At 45.2% G+C, this 24,485-nt stretch overlaps 1 protein-coding gene across 2 annotated transcripts in view; it reads left to right on the plus strand.

Moving 5' to 3' along the window:
- The window catches only part of SH3BGRL (SH3 domain binding glutamate rich protein like), a 72,267-nt gene extending 50,271 nt beyond the window's left edge, over positions 1-21,996 (plus strand). For both annotated transcript variants that reach the window (XM_063431831.1, XM_063431830.1), the window contains exons 2-4: positions 4,840-5,025; positions 16,180-16,260; positions 19,493-21,996. In XM_063431831.1, the coding sequence (XP_063287901.1) occupies positions 4,840-5,025; positions 16,180-16,260; positions 19,493-19,525 (300 nt within the window). In that variant the 3' untranslated portion in view covers positions 19,526-21,996. The remainder of the gene's footprint in view (positions 1-4,839; positions 5,026-16,179; positions 16,261-19,492) is intronic.
- Positions 21,997-24,485: the final 2,489 nt, after the last annotated feature.

The raw sequence follows: 24,485 nt of genomic DNA on the forward strand, positions 1-24,485 counted from the left end.
ACCTTTACGCTCCTTCTGTCCCTTTCTGCTTTTTGCAGACCCTTCCTTCTCCTTGCAGACCCTTCCTGCTCATTTCTGTTCCTTCGCCTACTTCGCCTTTGTGCTCCTTCTGTTCCTTCCTGCTCCTTGCTGCTATTTTCAGCTCCTTCCTGACCCTTTCTGCTCCTTCTACTTTACCTTTGTGCTGCTTTTACCTTCGTGCTCCTAGCTGACCCTTCGTGCTCCTAGCTGACCCTTCGTGCTCCTTGCAGACCCTTCGTGCTCATTTGTGTTCCTTTGTGCTCCTTCTCCTACTATACCTGTTGTGCTCCTTGCTGCCCCTTTCTGATCATTTCTATTCCTTCTCCTTTCTGCTCCTTATCTTACTTTACCCCCCCCCCCCATCCCTCACTTCCCTGATCTATAGGCTATCTCTGCCCCCCCCCATCCCTCACTTCCCTGATCTACAGGCTATCTCTGCCCCCCCCATCCCTCACTTCCCTGATCTACAGGCTATCTCTGCCCCCCCCATCCCTCACTTCCCTGATCTACAGGCTATCTATGCCCCCCCATCCCTCACTTCCCTGATCTACAGGCTATCTCTGCCCCCCCATCCCTCACTTCCCTGATCTACAGGCTATCTCTGCCCCCCCATCCCTCACTTCCCTGATCTACAGGCTATCTCTGCCCCCCCATCCCTCACTTCCCTGATCTACAGGCTATCTCTGCCCCCCCATCCCTCACTTCCCTGATCTACAGGCTATCTCTGCCCCCCCATCCCTCACTTCCCTGATCTACAGGCTATCTCTGCCCCCCCATCCCTCACTTCCCTGATCTACAGGCTATCTCTGCCCCCCCATCCCTCACTTCCCTGATCTACAGGCTATCTCTGCCCCCCCATCCCTCACTTCCCTGATCTATAGGCTATCTCTGCCCCCCCATCCCTCACTTCCCTGATCTATAGGCTATCTCTGCCCCCCCATCCCTCACTTCCCTGATCTATAGGCTATCTCTGCCCCCCCATCCCTCATTTCCCTGATCTATAGGCTATCTCTGCCCCCCCCCATCCCTCACTTCCCTGATCTATAGGCTATCTCTGCCCCCCCCATCCCTCACTTCCCTGATCTACAGGCTATCTCTGCCCCCCCCATCCCTCACTTCCCTGATCTATAGGCTATCTCTGCCCCCCCCCATCCCTCACTTCCCTGACCTATAGGCTATCTCTGCCCCCCCCCCCATCCCTCACTTCCCTGACCTATAGGCTATCTCTGCCCCCCCCCCATCCCTCACTTCCCTGACCTATAGGCTATCTCTGCCCCCCCCCCCATCCCTCACTTCCCTGACCTATAGGCTATCTCTGCCCCCCCCCCCCATCCCTCACTTCCCTGACCTATAGGCTATCTCTGCCCCCCCCCCCCCATCCCTCACTTCCCTGACCTATAGGCTATCTCTGCCCCCCCCATCCCTCACTTCCCTGATCTATAGGCTATCTCTGCCCCCCCAATCCCTCACTTCCCTGATCTATAGGCTATCTCTGCCCCCCCAATCCCTCACTTCCCTGATCTATAGGCTATCTCTGCCCCCCCAATCCCTCACTTCCCTGATCTATAGGCTATCTCTGCCCCCCCCCCCCCCATCCCTCACTTCCCTGATCTGGATCTGTAGGCTATCTCTGCCCCCCCCCCATATGCCTCACTTTGATGATCTGTAGGCTATCTCTGCCCCCTCCCCCCCCCCCTTGCCTCACTTCCCTTATCTGTAGGCTATCTCTGCCTCCCCCATATGCCTCACTTCCCTTATCTGTAGGCTATCTCTGCCTCCCCCCATATGCCTCACTTCACTGATCTGTAGGCTCTCACCCCCCTATCCCCCACTTACCTGATCTGTAGGCTATTTCTGCCCCCCATACCTTACTTACCTGATCTGTAGGCTATCTCTGCTGGCTGCATGTATTGCTCCCCTGCGGATTCAGTCAGAGAGAAGCAGGGATAAGATGCTGCTTCCTATCCCTATCTCTCTCCATACACAGGTATTGCATTGTATTTTCAATCACACACGAAAATTAGAAGAACAAGCTGAGAAATGCAGGGGGGGGGGGGGGGGGGGGCGGCGGCAAGTGCCCCCCCCTTGCTCCCTCCTGTAGATGCCCATGATACCTCCTAAGATTGGGAGATATGAGCTCAGGATGGGTCTAAGGTGGCAGCAGCAGCAATGCGAAGAGGGGCTGCTGAAGTGCTCTCTGCAGGATCCTAGGACTCATGCACAGAGCAAGCAAGTCTAATGATACATTTGGGACTGCCCTTCCAAAATCGGGATTGTTGGGGTGTCCAGTGTTAGTAATCATGTTGGTGTTTAGTGAATAAATCCCTTTAGTAGCTGACATTCACATTTTCATTATTTTGTCTCCATCTGAGATAAACAACTCTAACATTCTCCCTATTCTCTTATCCTTGTTGTTCTTTTTTCTTCAAAATATTTCTAACTCCCACTAGTGTGAAAAATATTCAAAGATTCTCCTTTTTTACAAGCCCAAATTATGCTAAAAATGTCACTCCGTCTGCTGACTATAGAACAATAAATACATCCATTTAGGTCTGTTTAAATGTCACACCAGCCCACCCCTACCTCTTTGCAATAAAACATGAAATAAAACGACTTTTTAATCATCAATGAGCAACTGGCTTGTCACCCCGGCACTCCGAGTGCACTGCTGGGGAGGTGGAAAGGTCCACGAAAGGTACATTCAGATAGTCTCTGATTTCCAAGTGCGTTTTGGGGATGTTTTGCCCAACATCCAGGGGATGTTGCTGTTACCCTATTTATGGGAAGAATCTAATTTAATTTACACGTTGCTTCACAATTTTACTAGCACAGTGTATTATTACGTACCTTCTAAATACCGTATTTTTCCGTGTATAAGACGCCCCCTATTTTTTAAGCCCAAAGTTAAGAAATAAATATTTTAAACAACAAACACAAACACACACGCACACACTCAAAAATTTAGACAAGTGCAGGCAGCATTCAGCAGTAACAGCAGTATATAATGGCCAACTCTTTGATCATGTCCCTCTTCTTTGTGACATCAATATCTTGGGGGTCCTTCCCCAACCATTCCCTCGGGGGCAGTGGAATCCCTGGGGGCAGGTTTACCCAGCCACTGATCATAGGTGCTTCTCCCAGCCACCGCCGATCTCCTGTCCTTCCTTCAGCTCCACGGGACCAGCCTTAGGGGCTGCTGGAACAACACCCCGCTCATCAGCATGCTGTTTGGCACGAAAAAGCCACATGGCGATGGACCAGCTCACGGAGCAGGAACTTCTCTGTGAGCTAGAACCTGAAGGAATTTTTGCTTGCGGGGCCGGGACCCCTCCTCTCTCCCACCCCCACAGAGCAACACCTCTCCAACTTTCCCGGGCACATGGTGTTGGAGAGCTACAGGGATGGAGCTACTCGGAGGGCGCGTATGGCCTGCAGGGATGAATTCCTCACTCTTCGGCAGGGGTCAACAGGGCGACCGGGTCCTCTTATGTGACGCCTGACCGTGTGAGTGTTCTTGGGTAATAGGGGACCAGGGAGCACCTATTTAATTTTTAACATTCCGTGTATAAGACGACCCCCCAAATTTAAACTTGAAAAATGTTGAAAAAAATATCGTCTTATACATGAACAAATATGGGTAAGGGTTAGCCACACATTTGTGGATAATTGTATTATTTAAGCACATCTAAAATTATATAATTTATATTCTGGAATGTATATATATTGACAGAACACAACCTTTGTTTTCGTATGCATCCCCAGCAATAATTGATTAGGGTTATAGAATCAGTGAAAAGGGCATAGCAAGTAATCGAAAAATCAGGCAAAGCTTCAGAATGTATTTATTAAAATGTTAATTGGGTTGAAATTAAAGTCATATTGTAAAATTTAGGCCAAAATAGCCGAATATTCAAAACTCACCAATTTGTGTTTTTCTTTTTTCCAACAAGGTTTTTAGCAAAAATGTAGCTTTTAATTTACCACAGTTGACTGTGTAGAAAATTAACACTTTAATTTTTCCATTTTTAAACAAGAAAAATCTTTCAGTGAGATATTGATGTTTAAAATAAAACCACCAATCAGATTTTACTTTAGAATTTTGCTAGAGAATTAATATTTACTGAAACATTTTTTGAAAATATAGACTTTATTTCTATTTTATAATTGGAAACGGTCAACAACATAGTTATATATATTTCTAACGATTTAGTATCTCTGTCCCTAGTTATGTCGTTTACCTCCTCTCCCCCTCCATCGTGTCTCATTGGAGACCTAATGTGCGTGTGCAGCAAATGCCACATGTTCATCCGCTTTTCACCCCCCCAAAAATTGAGTTTATGATTTCCTATAGGGCAGCAATGTCACAGGAGTCAGGACTGAGTTTTTTGTTTGTTTGTTGCAATGGGTATAACTGTCAGTGTAACCCTTTAAACTATAAATTGCTATTTGTGAAAAACAGCAGTGTTTTACTTTGAATAGTTAAATCGAATGGGCCACTGCGCCTAGGGCACTTCATTGAAATGAATTATGAATACATACATAATACTAATGCAAACTAAACATTCTCCATTAGAGTTCCCTGTTTGCGAATGGTGCTATTGTAAAATCAAAAGAGAGAAGACTGTTGAAAAACATTTGTTTTACTCCTTCTTTTGTCTGTACTTGTCTTGTTACGTACAATGGTTTTGTTTGATATTGCAAATTGTACAGCTCTGCAGAATATGCTGGCTCTTTAAAAACAATGCATTTATATCCTATTTAAAAAAAGGAGCGATTCTTATCTGTCTTTGTCTCCCTTTTTGTTTCTGTCTGCTCTAGATTAAAAAGAAACAGCAAGATGTAATGGGCAGTTTAGACGCCTTCAAGATAGAGTACGAAGAAAAGGATATTGCTGCCAATGAGGAGAATCGCAAATGGATGAGGGAAAATGTTCCTGAAAATTGCCGACCAGCAACAGGAAACCCATTGCCCCCCCAGATCTTCAACGATGACAAGTACTGTGGGGTAAGAATCCACAAACTAACCTTAAAGGGCAACGGTCACTTCTCAGCATTTTTTATATTTTGTTTACTTATTCCCTTTATTTAAAAAATATGTGATTAAGAAGTGTAAAAAAAATACAGTTATCGGAATTACTAACTAAAGGGAGAATTGTTAGAAATGTAACCAAAGTGTAGCTGACTTGGGTATTTTTTCCCAAGGAGAACATGTTATAAGGGTTTTTAATGTTCTCTTAATGGCATAATTTTCAGAGAATTGCTGGTTGCCCTTTAAAAGACCATTTTTTCACAGTTTTCTGTACAGTGGTTATTGCCCCTATGATTTGCTATCCAAAGTGGTTTCCCATCCTATTAAGTTCCCATTGGTTGGAACACACCCACCATGTTCATCCAGGCAACTGCTCACATTTGTTGGATGTTGTATCAATGCTTTTAAAATATAAGTGTGTGTTAAGTGAGCTTATTTTATATTTGAAAAATTGATCTCCAAACGAATGCCAAGCACGTAATTGGGCCCCCTGTTCAATTTATTTTAAAGGGCCACAGTGTAGTCTGGGAGAATACATTTCTTTATATGGTTGTTTTTTTTTTCTCCCCATTTCTTTTTTTTCTTTTTTTTTCTTCCTTATTTAAAGGGATAATCCAGGCATGCAAAATATATTTTGGAATGCGTATTCCAAAGCTGGTTTACCTGCCAATAAATCCATTAAAAAAGTATTTCCCTTCCTCTGGGACATTACTTTTGTTTTGACACAGACTTTTCGGTGAGTTTATGGTTGTCCTGTGCTGTGCTACCTTCATTGATAGCGATGGCATATGAAATCAGAGATGAAGGATTGCAGGTCTAGAACAAAATACTGAATTAAATTCAAATTTTTGATTTAGTCATAAAGTAAAAAAAATTAAAGAGAGTCATACAATCCCTTCTTTAAAGGGTTACTACAAGCACCATGACCACTTCAAATAAACACTATAGTGGTCGTGGTGCTTTAAGTAATCCTTCAAAGAAGGGATTGTATGACCCTCTTTCATTTTTTTTTTTTTTTGTAATTCTTTATTTTAGTGTGCAACACAGAAATAACATACATGCTGGTAGCGCCACAACAGCATCCACCAGCTTAATGTGTTCAAACTTTCGTATACAGTGTCATGGCAGGAGAGACAGTTGCACTTTTTTCTTTTTGAAGTTAGAGAAACAGGCTTCATTATTGATGATAGTATAACACTTGAACAAGAAACATAGTAATGCAGGCTCTGGTAACGGGCGTAAAGTCAAATAAAAATGAGTAAGTGATGCTTAACAGTTAGCTGCGTATATCAAGCTGTATCTCGATGACATAGTGCTTCTATGTCTGCCTTAAGCAGTTAGTCGAGTATCCTTGTGCTGCTCTAGACTGTCGTGTATGTAGTGTGAGTACAAATCGCTAGACAGTTAAAAATGCTAGCGTAATTAGATTAGGTAGTCGCTTAAGTTAAACAGTGTGCCTATACTGTTATCCAAGACGTGCTATGGTCATGTGTGCGGGTCGCTCTTTACTGTCTTCTGATGTTGTCAGTTGGTAAGAGGGATATATTCGTATCGACTGCAAAAGTAGCCACCGTGTTTTGGATCTGCAATTGCTATTTGAACGCTATACATGATCATAGACATTTGTAGGCAAGTAAAAAGAACATAAAATAACAGAAGATTAATCATATAGGTATTTTAAAACATTGCTTCTCTGTCGTGTAGTGCCAACACGGCTAGGACGATTAGTCAGTCTAACAAGTGGGTGTAGTAAATATGCATCAGATTCTGCTGATTATGTTGATATATAGTGGTGTCGGTCAGTAATTGTGTTCACTAGTACGACTTAATAGACTAGGTGGTAGCTATGCATTTGCAGGCTAACTATGCAGATCTATATTGTTTGTGGAGTGGAGTAACTAAGTAAAAGAACAACAACAAAAGAAAAAACATTCACATAGAGTCAGGCTGGCTAAATACGATCCTGCTTATCAGATCTATCTAGGACAAGGTTACGGCAGCAACAGTCCAGGTATGAAGATATAAGGCATTAAAGCAGTAAACTGCGGCAAATATTAAATTGGTAGGCTGCAAGCAAAGTAACCTAAGCAGGCTGTGTCCAGTCGGACGGCCTGTGGCGGCAGACCCCTTCTTCAGCCTATGCCCTGTGTGGGCATATCATAGTCCTGTAACATGGCCTGGTACCTCAGGCCTCCCAGCTCGGGCGTTGTCAGGTGGAGTAGTTCAGCCCGTCGGATCGGTGTGTCCAGGCGTCCTGCAGACCATTGGTGAGGGCCAGCAATAGATCTCTGCGACGGTAGGGGAGTCTAGGACGTGCCCCAAGCTAGGTGGAGTGGGTCTTCGTTGTGGCGAGTCGTGGCCACGGTGCGTTTCAGATAAGATGCTGTCCGGGAGTAAATTATAATTGTCTGCGGGATTGGGGCCCATGGGTTGTCGGGTTTGCCGCTTCGTGACTTGGTATTAGGGGCCTACAATCTGGGATAACTTGTGTGGTCTATGAGTCAAATAACCGGGGTACAACAGGTGGGTGGCAGTCCAACGGAACATCCAAGAGCATCAGGCCCTCCAGGGCGGTCTTGGTGCCGTGCAAGTTAGTGATGCTTGTACCTTTTGTTTTAAGTAGTAATCGAGGCGTAAGAGTCCGGTGTAGTATTTCTGGGTACGAATGTGGGAATTCGTGCCGGGTCCCAGTTGCGGTTTGGGGGGGTAAGGTCTTGAGGTCTCTCTTGGGAGTGTGGGACCTGTGGTAGGCCCAAGGTTTGTAGGAGGGCTGCTGTGTCTCGGGCGTCTTGAATTTGGTGCGTTGTGCCTCCTTGCTGTACGAGGAGTATTTGGGAGGGTCGCCAGCGGTAACGTATGTGGTTGCGCTGAAGCAGGGTCGTGAGAGGCCGGAGTGACCTGCGCCATGCCAGGGTTGCCCCAGACAGGTCGGCGTAGAAGGTCAGTTGCATGTTTTCGAACTGCAGTGGGGTTTTATCTCGGAGGGCAGCGAGGATCGCTGACTTGTCCTTCCCAGACCCAAAGGTAATTATGGTATCCCTCGTGGCCATGGCCGGAGCCCCGGGAGGTTTGGGGATCCGGAAAAAGTCCGTGGGTGTGATGGACTTAGCTTGGCTGGCGGGCAGGATGGCTGCGAACATTCGTTGGAGTGTCTTCGGTAATTCTTTCTCCGGCAGCTCTTCCGGGACCCCTCTGACCTTTAAGTAGAATCCTCCTGGGCGGCAAAACGCCGTTCATGCAGAAGGTTCTGTCGCTGCAGATCCTGTACAGCCGGCTGTAGTGAGGCTATGTGTTGTTGGCTATCCTGGGATGAGACCTCCAGCGTTGATATTCGGCCTGTCAGGCCCTGCAGCTCGCCTCTCAATGCGTTGACATCCGTGAGGATGTTATTCTGCAGGTCTGACAGTAATGCTTTCAACACCCCGGTAGTTACCAGGTCTGCGTCCTTGTCTGCTCCAGTTTTGTTAGGCGCCGCCGTTTGCTTAGGGGCTGGAGTTGCGAGGTAATCATCCTCCGCGTCTTCAGAGCAGCCATCCGAGTAGAAATCTGAGCAGCCTCCGTGGAGGGCCGCCATGTTAGATTCTCCCGTGTCGCGTGCTTGCCGCCACATGTCTCCGATTGTCCGTCCTGGAGCAGGTCTGTCCACCGTTGGTTTTTTATTTTTCCGTCCCATGAGGCTAGGAGTATTCCCTCGTTCGTATGTTCGTCCGTGGGGGCGATAAATTCTGTAATTAGGCGTTATTTCTCGTAGTTTGCTCGGAGCTTCAGAATTGTGCGTCTGCTCGTCCCGGCAGTTAGGCTCCGCCCCCCGACCCTCTTTCATTTTTTAAAGAATCTAGAATCTATATGTGCAGAATTTTCCTATGGAATATTGCACATACAGAGTTTAACCTCTTTACTGATGCAGGTCTAACTCCTACTTACAGCATGACTGTGGCATCATTAGCCAGGTAGAACAAGATTTCTGGGCTGGCTAATGTTAGTTCTGTGTCAATTGGACATCTGACGTCGGCAGGCTTTCAATGGCAGCATCTCGCCTCCGTGCCACCCATGTCATCTCCTCAGTCTGCTCTACCTGGAGTGACGTCAGTGGGAGAGCGTCGGGGAGAGGGGAGAACATGGCCTGGAACAGAGGTAAGTGTTTTTTTATTTTATTTATTTTTTTATGACAGACTCCTCACTGCAGCCTGATCCTCCTCTGGTGAAGTCATCAATCCTAATGACTTGACTGCTGACCCATATACCATCCCACCGTTGCCCCAATTAAACACTGGACACCTTTTTAAGTGGATAAGGGCAACGGCCACAGCTTTATTAAACAGTAAAAAACTCTTAATTCTTAATTCCTGCCAGCTGTTGGGTGAGGACCCAACAGACAGTTCTCCATCCTTACCTTATTCTCCAAGAGCCCATCACTAGCCATCAGCCTTGCGCCGACTGTCGTCTCCCCAAGGTGACCTTGCGTCATACTCTCTTTTTCGATTCCGCTGTCCAGGGAAAACCGCCACCGCAAAGCCGTCCTGCCGCAGCCGGACCTGCGCCGGCTTCGCCCCCCCCCCCCCCCCCCCGCAGTCAGAGCCAATTCAATGCCCGATTGCAACCCCACATTAAATATGTCCAGCCCAATCGGGGTCAAGTGGACCCCATCCTTACGCATCATGTCCGAATTATCCCCTTCCAACTCAAAGTGCCGTACCACTATTCCACCCAAACTACGCGCAAAGCGCGAAATAGACACATTCATCTTTCGCCTACAGCATTCAAGCGCCTTCCCATAGCCTCCTACCTTCCACACTGGGCGGGGCACTATCTCTGACCAGATCAGTGTCAAGTCACGAAAAAGCGCAAAACAGCGCGCTAGATCATGACGCATGGCGTGAATGAGATCCACCGACCTCTGTCGGCCAACATCATTGCCGCCCGCATGCAATATCAGCGTCACTGGCCCAGCGACTCAGCTGCTCACACTCCCTGTACACTTGATCCCAACGTAACCCCCTCAATCCCCGCCAATGTACTCTAACTTCTTGGAACGGGATCCCCAAATTACGGCCATGTGCTCTTTCTTCTGCCCTCCTAGCAGCCGAGTACACAAATGAATGCCCCAGGATCCACACATAACAAGGAACGTGGCCTACGAAAAACAAAAAACAACCTTGCACTTATCCAGAGACATACCATAACAGCAAATGAGAACGCATGTAAAGCTTTAACGCCCCGATTCCCAGCGCCCCAGGCGCATAACTGCCTCCGTCGGGAGACCCAGTTCGCTGGCCTGCGTCGCCGCCCCCCCAATTCTAAATGAATGAGTGGAATATAGCCTGGGGTCCCCCCCCGACCTGCTAATGCACCTCCGCAGTATGCTAGCAAATTTAAAACGGCTCAGTGATGACCCATTCCGATGGACCAGCAGCGAGACATCAGCTCCACCCCTGGTGCCTAGATATGCCTGCAACAAGTTCCCCGGACAAAACACACCCCCGGTAAAACCGATACGTACCCGCGTCATCAGTATCATGCACTCCGGTGTCACGGAGACGTCGGAAAGCCTCAACGCTGCCACTGAACTCGCCCTAGGGGCCACCAGCTCTCCGATCCGCAGTGCCCCAAAGAAACACAGTGAAAATGCCACCCAAAATAAAAGTACCTCATACGTAGAGCTACACTCCTACGAAAGAACTTCCAACAGCTGCATTAGCATGACCTCCGAGGTCGCCGTTTGTCGGGGACGCGGAGCTTTTTCCACCCTTTTAAAATGCGGGAAATGCAGAAAGCCTTGGTGACATCCGACTAACCTAAAAAACTAAACAGAAAGAAGAGAGTAGCCAAGGATTGTTCGCCCGCCGCGGCCGACCTACCTGCGGAACACAACGACTCCAATAAAGACAGTGTAATGGTCAATCTTCCGGAGTCTGATGCCACATCCCCATTCCTACCCATGGCCCACCAGCGACCCCATATTGCAGTGTAAGCCTTCCATGAAGACTCCGACAAGGACCCCCGGATTAATCGTCTCAGATGTCTGAAACCAGGTCCCACAAGTAGGGCGGACACGGGGTTCCCGTCTGAGCCGCCTCCCGAAAACGGTCCCACTGAAACCGAGAATAAGAGTCAGCAGTGACATTGTCCACCCCCGGCACATGCCTGGCTACCAACCACACATTACATTGAAGACTGAGTAGCACTAGACGCCTGAGCAATGCCAAAACCGGAGGGGACCCAGACGTGGAACGATTGATCACCTGGACCACACTCCTGTTGTCCGTGTGATCAATCACCTTCCTGTGCGCCAAGTCCGCGCCCCACAATTCGACCGCGACCACAATGGGGTACAACTCTAGAAACGCCAGATTACCCATCAGCTCTGAGCCCCGCCAGTGGGCAGGCCACTCAGCAGCGCACCACTGCCCCTGGAAATAGGCCCCAAAACCTATGGACCCCGACGCATTGGTAAACAGATCCAGCTCGCCGTTAGACACCTCCGAATGCAACCAACACGAATGACCATTATACGTACCCAAGAAGGCGCTCCACACCTGCGAGTCCGAACGCAGCCTACTTGTAACGCGTATAAAGTGAAATGGTTGCCTCACCCCTACCGTGGCCAGGGACAGGCGATGACAGAATGCTCGGCCCATGGACAGAACCAGACAAGCAAAGTTCAGGTGACCCAAAAGCGATTGCATCTACTGCAACTGCACCTTTTTGGAGCCCTTAACTCGGTCGATAAGGCAGAGCAACTGACCCAGCTTCTCTTCCGGTAATCGAAAGACCATCTTGCTAGAATCAATCTTGATCCCCAAGTAAGCCAACCTAACCACCGGCCTAAACGTCTTACTTACCACCACCGGGACACCAAACTCTGACGTGATCTGCCGGAACGCCCTCAACAACAACGCACAGTCCTCGGAATCCCCCGACCCGACAAACAAAAAATCGTCCAGGTAGTGGGTCAAGGAGGACAAACCCGACACCTGGGGCACCACCCATTCCAAGAATGTCGCAAACATCTCGAAATAGGAGCAGGAAATGGCACAACCCATGGACAAACGCGTCATAAAAGTACAACCCATTAAAGTGACAACCCAGGAGGTGGAAACAGTCCGGGTGGACCGGAAGCAAACGAAAGGCCGACTCGATGTCCGATTTTGCGAGCAATGCCCCTGACCCCGCGTCTCTCACCAACTCCAAAGCCCTGTCAAATGAGGCATAACGCACTCTCGACACCTCTTTGTCAATATCATCATTCACCGACCCGCCGGATGGCTAGGACAGGTGGTGAATGAGGCGAAAGGCCCCAGGCTCTTTTTTAGGTACTAAGCCCAGGGGCGACACTTGCAGGTTAGGAAAAGGTGGGCTCAGAAATGGTCCTGCCATGCGGCCCAGGGATACCTCCTTGTCCAACTTCTGCTCAAGAATATTCTCCTTACCCGAAACCGATTGTAAATTAACCTCAAACGACGGTGCCTCTGAAAAAACAAATGGAATCCAAAAACCAAACAAGAACCTGTCCAACAGAATACTAGCTTCCCGCCGCTTAGGATACCAGTCTAGCCACGGGCGCATCCTTTCAACGCTCACTGGTGTCCTCCTGTCTAGGAACGTCGTCCTTGGCGCGCACCCCTGTCTTACCCTTTTTGAAACAGCGCACGGCGGGATGTGCTCCGCCGCAGTGCGAATACTCATGCCGGAACCTGCAGGAACTGTACCACTTACAGTGGCTCTCATTAAAGAGCCAACAGACTCCCCTACGCTGTCCTGCCAGCGCGCCGTCCGTCCCTGGAAAGGGGGATGGCCGACAGGGTGTCATCAACAGCAGCCACAAGCTGCCATCCTGCACCCCGAAGTCCATGCCCTCGCTGACTGCGATCTTCTGCCGAAACTGCTGGTCGTACCGGAACCAGCATTGCCCCCCATAAATCTTGTATGTCCCCCAAATGAGATCCAAATAACCGAACAAGGAGGGAGCCTTGTCGGGAAAACTACCCGTTAAGATGCTTGCAAAAAACAAAAAACCTTGAAGCCAATTCCCAAAAGTCCGGGGAAGCTGCTTACCTCTATCACCATCACCCACGTCACCTCGCCGCGGTCTATCCACCGACTCCCTATCTGGAGGAACCAGAGCCAGCAAGTCGACATACTCACCCCTGACTATTTTGTCCCTGACGTCTGCTGCCACATGCAGACACAGCGGGGACAGTTCACAGCCTGGCAACCGTGGATGAAGGATATCCATAACCCTGTCCCTAACTGGAGGCTGCGATGCAGCCCCCCGCATACCTAGCGGAGTAGAAGAGGGGACAGCTCCAGGCAACCTCTCTAACACTGACCTCAATAACCTGACTAAATCCCCTTTTCCCTGGGAACCCTGCCCTGAGCAGGATTGCGTGCGTGATGACGTCTCACCTGCCCGCGCCGGAAGAGAAGCGCGCGGGCTGCGCGACCTTTCCTGCCGGGTTCCCGCCATCCTGATCGCCGCCATCTTGGGACCCGGACTCTGCCATCACCTGTCCGGACCTCCTCCGCCTCCGGCTGATCGCTCTTCGCGCTCGTAAGTGCCCGGCATCATCGCTCCCAACCTCGGACCGCTGGACACTTCTACCTCCGCTCCGCCGCACGGGACTCGGGGACAGACACGACGGAGGCCTTAATCTCCTGGCCTTCTGTCCGCTCAGCGATGTCTCCGCTCCCTCGCGCCGATCTAGCCGTCCTCCTGCAGCCTGCTGAACATGAGACAGCACCTGGTCCAATGATCCATGGGACTCCTGGTAAGCTGCCATCATTTGTACCAGTTCCTCCAGAGATGGGGTGGCCATATTGAAGCCTGGTCCTTAACTCCACAGGGCTCTCAATCGGTATAATTATATATTTATTTTGTTGGTTTTGCAGGCCCAGGTACTCCGCAACAGTCAAGGAGAAATGTAATTCCAGGAGAAAATTTCAGTCAGGGAAAATAAATTCAGCCAGTCTCCTTCTGACTGGTAAGTCTCCTCCCCTGCTCCCCCATTATAAGTCCTTCCACCTTTGCAACATTGTTGCTCTCATTATTCCATCCCACTATCCTGGGCAGCAGGGGGACACTTTAGTGCAGTAATTAACGCAAACTGCTAATCCAGTGCTTCTTTAAGAGAAGCATCGGACATACACACGTACAGTGTTCAGTGGACTTTGTGTGCTGACACTGGACTTTAAATAGATTCAATGACAGTCTATTTCAGTCCAGCGCCATTAGTGGCTGTCTGACAGTATTCAGCATTGAATTGCACAATGTAAACAAGGTTGTTTTTTGGAAATAGCATTATTTTCGGTTTCAAGGCTGCAGAGACCAAAACTCACTTTTTATTAAAAGCGAGAGATTTTGATGCTTATGCTTCTTTAATGAAGAAGGTCATTTTTTAATAGACCGTAGAATGGCTTATAAGAACCTTGCCATTAAGAAACATTGTAATGATGTGTAGATAAAAAAAAAAACAAAAAAATAAACATTGGAATACAGAAATAGGAAAATCCATGCAAACTAACCCAGAATATATTTCTATTTACCATCTAAAAATATATATATATTTATACAAATATTTTATACTTTACTTTATTATATCCCTTAATGCACCCAATGACAGGATTTCCTGGTGGTATTGTGTGTGCTTTGCTGAATCAGATGTGTTAAAAAAACAACAAACATTTAGCCTTAAATTGTGCAATTCAGGATTTGATCAGTAAAACGGCTTCTTGCAGTATTAGGATGACATTAAAGTTCGTGCTAATCTCAAAAACCTGTGATTTCATTTCAATCCCTACAGCTCAATTCTATTACTGAAATCACGTGTTCCTTGTTTCTACTGTAAATACATATTTAACCAACGGGAGCTTTGTTTCAAAGGCCAGCTCTTTTCTTAAAGACACATTCTTAATTAGAATTTATTTTCTATCAGGAGTGTGATTATGAAACAAAACCTGCTAGAGCAGGGAATAAACTCACATTTCTTTATCCCAGTATCGTTTAAGTCCATTTAATACCAGTGACCTATGAATTAAAGAAACACTCCAAGCACCATAACAACTACTGCTTGCAGGGTGCAGTGCATTGGCAGAGAATTTTGGACCTACTTGGCTCAGAAATCCAGCTTCTTGCGCAGTCAGAAGTAATGCAGGCGCCCAAGGGAACCCAGACAAGTTGTCAAACTATTCTTAAACCGTTTGACTACTTACTCTTGAAGGGTCTCATGGCGCTTCTGACCTCAACCACTACAGCGTTTCGGAGTTCTGCACACTAAGTTTTCGGCACCCTATTTTTTATATGTAGACATTCTTGATCTACAAAATACTTCACTAGATTAAACGATCCGGTTCTGATTCACACCAAGTTAACATTTACAAAGGGAGTCTCCAGTATCAGATGTTTCCCACCCCCCTCCCGCACAGGGTTCTCTTTAATTTGATTTGGCAAAATCTCAGTAAAACACTGTATCAGTTGTATCAGAGCAGAGATGAAAGATTTACACCAATGCCCCTGAAAACCAGAAGACAAATCTCAGGCATAATTGTCAGTGAAACTCTGTGATACTGCCGTTTGTTGATAATGGGTCAGTGTTTAGCAAGATAATCTTATTAATGCATAGCAGTGTCTTTAAATGAACATGTTTGTCCTTGATATTCATATTAAATGACTGCCTTTCCTGTCCTGTGTTTATTTATAAAACTATTTATAAAACTGGATTGAAACGGCGGAAGTCAGCAGAGAGTTCTACATATTAACATTTTTTTTTTTCTAGAAAGTAACTGTTTGCATAATTTCTTCTTGATGTTCTTGGTTTGAAAAATGTATGAAATGTATATCATAGTGTTCTGGTATGCAATCTGATTTATAATCTGTGCAGTAAGATATATTATATCAACATCCAATGGGCAAAGTCTACTTTAAGATGCATAAAACACGCAGACAAAAATATTTAGTTTGGTTCAAGTAGCTAAAATCGTGCAGGTAAGTCCATTTAACTAGCATGTTGCTCCAAACCATTCTCTGTTATGATATAACCTAATAACTGGGGATGAGGAGGAGTGAATTGTAATCTTTGCTATAAGGAATATGGACATATTACATATTTCATTTGTGACTGTTGCCTTTAACAGGATTATGATGCCTTCTTTGAAGCAAGAGAAGATAACGCAATGTATGCGTTTCTAGGCCTCATTGCTCCACCTGGTTCAAAGGTAAAGAATTATAATGTTACTCTAGATTAATGATGGCAGGACCTGGCGCGGTTCAAGTTTGTGAACTTTAATTCACATGTTGCTCAGCATTAGATAAGTCAGAATTAGCCACCATTAATATAAGATCATCATCATTATGTATAAACGTTCTTTTAAAAAGATTTTTGTGCAATGCAGTTTTTTTTTCTTTTCATCATACATCTACAAATTATTTATTCTCCTTTTTTAACCCTTCTCTAACTTCATGCACCCATTTACTGTCCCACTGATTCATTGAATGTCACTGTTCTAAACATCATTCTTCTCACTATGAGGAAGACAAACACACTAAGGTGTGATTTGTTGATGTCTGTATTCTCTTAAAGGGAGGCTGTCACTGCCAGGGATTTGTAATATTGTGTTTACTTATCTCTATATTTAACAAATATGTATTTATGAGGTGTGCAAGTTAATCAAATCCACACCCTTTATTCCTGCAAAAGACATACTTGAAAACGAGATAAATCTCAATGTATCCTTCCTGGTAAAATATTTTATAAATAAATAAAAGGATGCTTCCTGTCAATCATTGTTAGATGGACACTAAAGACACCCAGACCACTTAATCTCATTGAAGTGGGCGCAGTGCCCCTGTCTGTTTAACCCAGTAATGTAAAACAAGACCGTTTCTGAGTGGCTGCATTGATTAAATTGCACGGTTACGTCCACCTCTAGTGGCAATCATCAAAAAGCCACTAGAGGCTCTCGCTGCTCTCCACTGGAGTTTCACGCCACAAACTGCCGTTGGACATCCTCGCGCTTTGAAGGAGGACATCTAATATCTTCAAATTCCCCATGGGAAAGGATTAATTCAATTTGTATGGGGGGGGGGGGGAGCTTTAATGCACACGGTGAGCGCCGTGCATGTGCATTAGGTCCCACAATTGCCATGACATTGCGGGAGGCTCCCTTGGCGCTGGAATTAAGGTAACTAATCAAGGGTTTTTATCATAGGTGTGCGCAGCCTATTGTATAAGGGTGTGCACCCTAAAGCACAAACACACACGCCACGTATATATATATATATATATATGGTTTTTACCATCCTGATGAAAGCCCAAATATGGGGCTGAAACGTTGATTTGATTTATTTTGAACATTCAAAGTTAAGTTTTAGTGATATTTACAAGTCCCTGAGTGCAGTCATTCTCTGTTTTTCTATCTCTATCTATCTATCTATCTATCTATCTATATATATATATATATATATATATATATATATATATATATATATATATAAATAAAACACACACACACCGCTGTGTGTAGGTGCTGTGTGTGTGTGTGTGTGAAGGCTCTGTGTGTGCTTGTGCGGGCGCTGTGTGTAAGGGTGCTGTGTGTGTGTGTGTAAGGGTGATGTATGTGTGTGTAAGGGTGCTGTGTATGTAAGGGTGATGTGCTTTGTGTGTAAGGGTGCTGTTAGTGTGTGTGTAAGGGTGCTGTGTGTGTGTAAGGGCGCTGTGAGGGTGCTGTTAGTGTGTGCTCTGTATGTTTTTGTGTATTGTGTGGAGGTGGGGGAGCCGTTAATATCACCATCCCTTCTTACCTTTTGTAGGGAGGGGGGACCGTGCTGCTGCCATCCCTGGTGGTCCGGTGGTGAGTGAACTCTAACCCGCATCCTGCGGGGCTAGAGTTCACCGCGGCAACGCTGCGGCCTCGCAAGAGGAAACCGGTGGAGCTGCTGGCAAGAGCTCCCCGGGTCCTCTCCTGCCTCCCTCACTTCCTGTGGGTCGGTGAAGGAGATCTTTGATCTCCCTCACAGGCCCATGGAGGGAGGCACATAGCGTGGGCCACGGGGATTAGGGTGTGCCTAGGCACACCCCGTGCGCATGCCTATGGTTTTTATCCTTTTACACGTTAGACTGTGGGGGGACCTAATAAGTTAGGGAAAGAGACACTGTAGCGTTACAAATACAGGTTTGTATTCCTAATGCTATGGTGTTCATTTAAGGCATAGAGAGGAAGACATAAAAAATGTTTCTAGCCCTGCACTTGATTTGCAATATATGCCCTGGCTCCTCCATCCATGTCTTAAGTGGATGATGTCGTCCTGTGCTTTAAATTTCAAAGAAAATTGAGGATTTTATGAAAACAAAAGGTTAAACGCAAGTTATGGGTGAATTTCACAGGAATGTAAATAAATGCTTATAATGTCTTATCTGGAGGCTCCTAGTTTTGGGGAATATTTCATTGTTTTTGAAGAATGCCTATTTTAAATTATGCAAGTTCAAGATGTGCAGACGATCAATTATTTCCCCAACTTTAATACTTCCTGGAAATTCTGTGGCAATTTTCACTTACTTCTGTAACGTCTCTGCATGACGAAAGGGATGATCTGATCAATAACCCCCCAAAAATCTGAGAAACTTCACTTAGAGCTACGCTAACAAACTTTTATTTCCTTGCTAGAAATTAAATATTTTGGGTGACCGGTAAAGCATTTAACTTTTCCAAGTACTTGGCACATATGGATCCTACCTTTTACAGTGATCTCAGCCTATTAACATTTAATAACCTTGCCGCATTCCTTGAAAATAAAGGTCACAGAATGGCCCGGTACATTGCTTGTGTTAATAATTAATCACAATCTAAATGTTATATGCAGACATTGGAATTCTTAATTGCTGACCATTGTTTGTTATGGTCATTGAACTTTGAAAAATGAATAAAAGAAATATGTGTTAGCTCGGTTTATGATCAGAATGCAGTATACTGGCAGCAGTATAAAAGAACCACTAATGGGGCCTGACATAACTTGTCATTTTTCTATCCATGACTGCATTATGCAGTGTGGAAACAAAAGATGATAAACCTGTTGTGGACCTGATGGAATATGTCATCATAATTATCTAGTTCTTAAAGACCCTTCTCTGACAAGGATGTCAGACAGATATTTACTAACAAGGTTATTTGTTAAACTTAATTTTCAAATTTGAAATTTGATTTGAATGCGCCCAATTAATTGGGAAATATCATGAATTCAAAGCGAATTTCAAATTTAGGTCGTGATGGGTGAAAATGATTCCACATCTGATATTCTGTTATGTTTAGATAAATGTCTGTATTTTATAGCAAAATGAAGGATTTTTAGGGTACTAAATGTCATTATTGTTTATTTTATTTAGAAAGCGGCACACATTGAGGCGGACAGGAGTTATTTATGCTAATTAATGTTTACTTTCTTTCTCTCCAGGAAGCCGAGGCACTAGCAAAGCGGAATGCATAGACTGAACACAAATTCCTCCAGAACCAAATCCCCAAAACTCCAGAGCTTCTCAGATCCGCTACAATAAAATTAAGCAGCTTCGCACTTAAGCTCCAAACTCCTTAATGCAGCAAAGAACTGTGGGCCCCTGTGTCTGTCTGTAGGGGCAGTGAGGACCTATGATTGAATGTGTCACTAGATGTGCCAAAAACGAAAGCAACAAACAAACATGCACACTGTTCTGATTTTCGAACTGGTACCCATTTAAGATGAATGATAGGAATGAATTGACAGAAACATTAAACCGAATATCTTTAGCACTTACCTTAAGTCTTTAAATGCTACATGGATGTGTTGTTTGTCTCATTACCCATTCCACCCAGTAGGTTAGTCCTCCTGATACCCACCTTCCATAGTCAACAGGACGTACCAAGACATAATGGGTAACCCTAGCTCTTGTAGACTTTCCTGTGATGAAGTCCTGATGCATTGTGGGTATCACAGTTTACAATAGTGGGAGTGCCAAAAGTTAGCCATCACAGCTATAGGCAAATCGGTATTAAAGTACATATCTTGGAATGCTTAAAACAATTTCTATACAAAGAGGTATCAATTTGTAGGGTAGAAATACTAAATTATTGCACAGAGTCCATTCCTTACTGTAGTTTTGGGATTCTGCAGAATACCGTTGGAGTTTTCACTATAAAACAATTTACCGCCAGCATTCTTTTCTACTTTCCGCTATTTAATCCTTTATTAAACTTTTTGTTTTGTACCACGTGGCTGGCTCCACAACAATGGAATGTCCCATATCAGTAGAAAACATTTTGACTTAAATATTCCATGGTCCTCAATAAAATGTGCCTTTTATTAAATGTTCACATCAATTCAAGGGATATTTTTGTTTCATTTCTATTTTTTTCCCCATTGTTTTTATCTTGTAAGATCAGCTCTTAATAAAACACTCTGCTGCAGATTACTTCCTGATTTATTTTCTACAAAAAAAAAACAAGAAAAAAAATCTGAAATATAATCTACAAATGATTGGGCTGTATAGATCTCGCACGTTGACAATATAATACAGAGATCTGGATGCACTGGAAATTCTACTTCTGTTTTTGTATAACCTATAAATATCAGTAAGCCAACAAAAATTTAGAATTAAAGGACTAGTCTTACACTTTTTAACCATTAAATCCTCCTTTGATTTGGAATAGTGCCCTCTGCACTACCGCTGAGTGTCTGGTCCTATTTACCAATCGCTGGTGATCCATTCTAACGCTAGAATTCTGTAGTGTAAATGCAGAGGTATGTATTACATCTTGACATAGAAACAGTTTGAAAAAAATACTCACGCCGTTCAACTTCAACTGTTCAAACCGCTAAGTTTCTGCTGTTGATCCAAAACTAAGTGAGACCCATCTTGACGTGATTCCTTCTTCTCCTGGAAGAAGATTTTCTTGATTCCAAAGTAGCAACCAGATTTCTCCTTGGAGTAACTATTATGTCCCAGATTATCCAGTTCTACAATATTATAAAATCTCTCAAAAATATACCCCTACCTGTTCTATTATTAGAATCTAAATGGGATTCATTAAAGAGGAGTTGACCGTGGGATTGCAACGTTTAGACTTAACGAGCTTGGCTGGAGATAAGTCTCCTTTAATGTCTAAATTTAGTATTGTGGAAATTGAAATGAAACAATTGCAAACCTTTCTCACACCCATATAATACTTTAAGCATTGTGTCTTCTTGGTACCATGCCAATCTGTTTCATGATTTATCTTCAGATTATTATTCCATGTCGGGAAATGTTTGGATTTTGTAGAATGCAGAAAATGACTTTCTAGAGCCTGAGCTAAGTAGGTCAGGAACAGGCAGTGCCACGCAACACGGGAATTTCACGTGACGGTTGTTTTTTGGCATGAATAGCTAATGGAAAAGACTTTAGGGTACAGATCGAGAATATTTCTAAGCTTCTTCCTTTGAAGTATTAAGCTGTAAACTAGACGGTCAACCAACCGTTGGTGTTGGTTTATAATTTTTGGTTCATTTTCATCATCCTAATGCAAGTTTTGGTTTTGCTACATTTTAACTGCTGTCCTTTCATTGTTAGATTTTTGTGTATCCACATATTTCCATTTTTTCTCATTCTTACCCTCTATATTCCTCTCTTCCTTCTCATTCACTCTTCTTCTTACTATTAATTACTATATGTATCCCCCTTTCTCTTTTCCCTCCATCTATCACTCCTTATATTTGTTTTTTCTCACTCCTTGTCTTTCTCTCCTCCCTCTCCGACATTCTTTTCTCACACTCTCTCTTTCCCACTTCTTGAATTTTCTCCATCACCCTTTTTCCTGTCCCTCTCCCCCCTCCCATCTCTGTCTCTCAGCCCTCCCACACATTTACAGCAGGGGGTTAAATATTCCAGAGTACCAATGTGTAATGATAATTCTATTTGCAAAATAAATTGACTTCTTTGAGATGTATTTCTGGATTGCGTGGCATGCGTTCCTTCTTCATTCATGTGCACGTCATGCTCAAGACCAGCTGTTGTTCGACTAGAAGTCTCTTAAAGGGACAGTCTGTGCTGGATCTGACTCATTGCTTTCAATACGTTTTATTTATATACATATTTATGCAGCAAATTCCCTGATTCTGCAGGATCTGAAGTGATCGCTCAGCAAACCAGGAGCTTACTTAAAGCGGTACTGTCATGGCTGAATCCCACTTTTTTTTTTAACCGCCCCTCCTGACTTCACTACATCTAATTGTCCCCTAGTCATCCCCAAATGCCAATAGCCTCCTCCCTCCCCCCAAATTACCTATATTTTTTAGTCTTTACTTTCAGCCAAGACCTAGGTCCTGGGCGCCGCCGTCTTTGTGTGGGTAGATGAAGTCCCTGTGGGACATGGCATCTGCCCACACTAGATAGTGCTGTGAAATTCATGCGCATGCCCAGCATGGCCATTTTCATTAAGAGCCCCCACCCATGAGTGGCGGGTGGGGTCCCTTAATAAAAATGGGGGACACACCTATTGTCCTCTCACCCTCCCCCCCCCCCGGCTCCCACCCATGAGCGGCGGGTGGGGACCCTAAATGAAAATGAGGGGGATGATCTATTGTCCTCCTACCCCGGCCCCCCACCCATGAGTGGCGGGTGGGGGGGCGATCTATTGTCCTCCGACCCCACCCCCCACTTCCAGTGTCTAGGGGGCCCCTGAGCCCCTAGTCACCCCCACCCACCCCCCCAATAAAATGAAGCTCTACCTACCCCCCTCACCCTAAAAATAACAGGGGGGAGACAATAAAACTAAATACCTGTAAAGAAATAAAAAAAAAAAATACAATTTGATGTCTTATTTTTTTCTAAAACTTTCTTTTTTCAGTCCCAAAAAAGGCCAAATAAAAATCCATAAATCATGTCGAACTAATAAAATAAAAAAAAGCCCACCCCCAAAATAGACGCAAAAAAATATTCCATCTTCACCCATGGAGGGTACCGTGCAGACTGAGCTCTGCAGAGTGCGGGCTGCCCTGCAATTAGGCTCAGGCTTGGTTTAAGCCTCTAAATTTACCTGTCACAGCACTCTGGCTTGGAATTCAACCAATCAGAGTGCTCTGAGTAATTTTACACAGTGTGGGAAAGTTCTTTGGAGGGGGGACACTATGGTTTGTTTGTTTTTTACAACAGTGAGCAGCCAGTGGCTGCTCACTGTTAAGTAGACATGCCCCTACTCCCGAAATAGTGAATAGGGGCAGAATTTACTAATACTAAGTAATCTTTACTTAGTATTAGTAAATTTCAGCCTTTTAGTAGATAGCTCCCTAATTCCCACAGTATTAGGGAGCTATCTACTAAGCGGCTGCAAGATGCAGCCAAGGCACGAATTGGATCGGAGTTTCATTAATTCGTATAAAATTACGATCCGAACAAAGTCCCAAATTGCGTCTTAACACGAATGGAGAAACTGTTCTCATTCTGTTAGGACGAAACTCGGTAGTTTCGCCAGCGTTCTGTCAAAGTGACAGGACGTTAGGGAATACTGACAGGAAGCATTGCGAGATCACGGAGGAAAGGTAAGAATTGTGGGAAAATTTCTCTGACCACCTGAAATGAAGCACACTTTGCTCCTCCGCTGGTCAAAGCTGGTCAAGCGTAGAAAATATACATAAGACAAAGTAGTCCCTTTATGGCATTATGTGCAGGAGTGGTTATTTTACATCCCCTGACTCAATCATACAGTGGTCCTGTTACTTCCTGCTTGTTTATCTCAGTAGAGCTACAGTGAAGCACAAATACTCAAGAGTACCTGCTTTGGAAAAGTCTTTGGGATTTCTGTGATTGGACAGACACAGAATGCCTGGGCGGGTTAGAAGGGGGAAGGGGGGAGATTGCAAAGGCTGCAGACAAGAGAACTGCAGCTTATGCAAGCAGCTTTTAGATTTTGCCTTTAATTTTTTATCAAGTAAACAGGGATTATATTAGAATTAGTTTTGGGAGGGGTGCGGTGGAGTGTCTTTTTAATGTATTGAGTGAATCCTTATGCAAACTACCTGGCAGCTGTGACTAGCTGAATAGAGAAAGCCCCAAGTGCACATAATGCGTTGTAACCGAGTCTATATATGCCCTTTTTTCAACCAAAGACCCAGCCAAGACGGAAGAGGAGAACTGGGGCCTACCCCGCGTTATCCCTCTCAGGCCTGGAGACGCTGCTCACGCGGCAGGTGAGCGACGACTACCCTCACGTCTTACCCGACACCCTGGCCCACATGCCAGCTATGGGCCGCCGCTCACAGAAGAACACGGCGATGGATAACAGGGATATTGGGACTATGTTTCAGCGGCCAGCGCCACCCCAACCCGCTCCTTCAGAGGCTCAGCGGCCTGTCACTACCCCGCGGCCTAACACCTCCACACACTTAGACGAGCAAACTGGGGCTGATAGATCGGTAGCCACTCACCCGATGGCGCCTG

This window comes from Pelobates fuscus, chromosome 9, assembly GCF_036172605.1.
Source record: "Pelobates fuscus isolate aPelFus1 chromosome 9, aPelFus1.pri, whole genome shotgun sequence".
In the NCBI taxonomy this organism is placed as follows: Eukaryota; Metazoa; Chordata; class Amphibia; order Anura; family Pelobatidae; genus Pelobates; species Pelobates fuscus.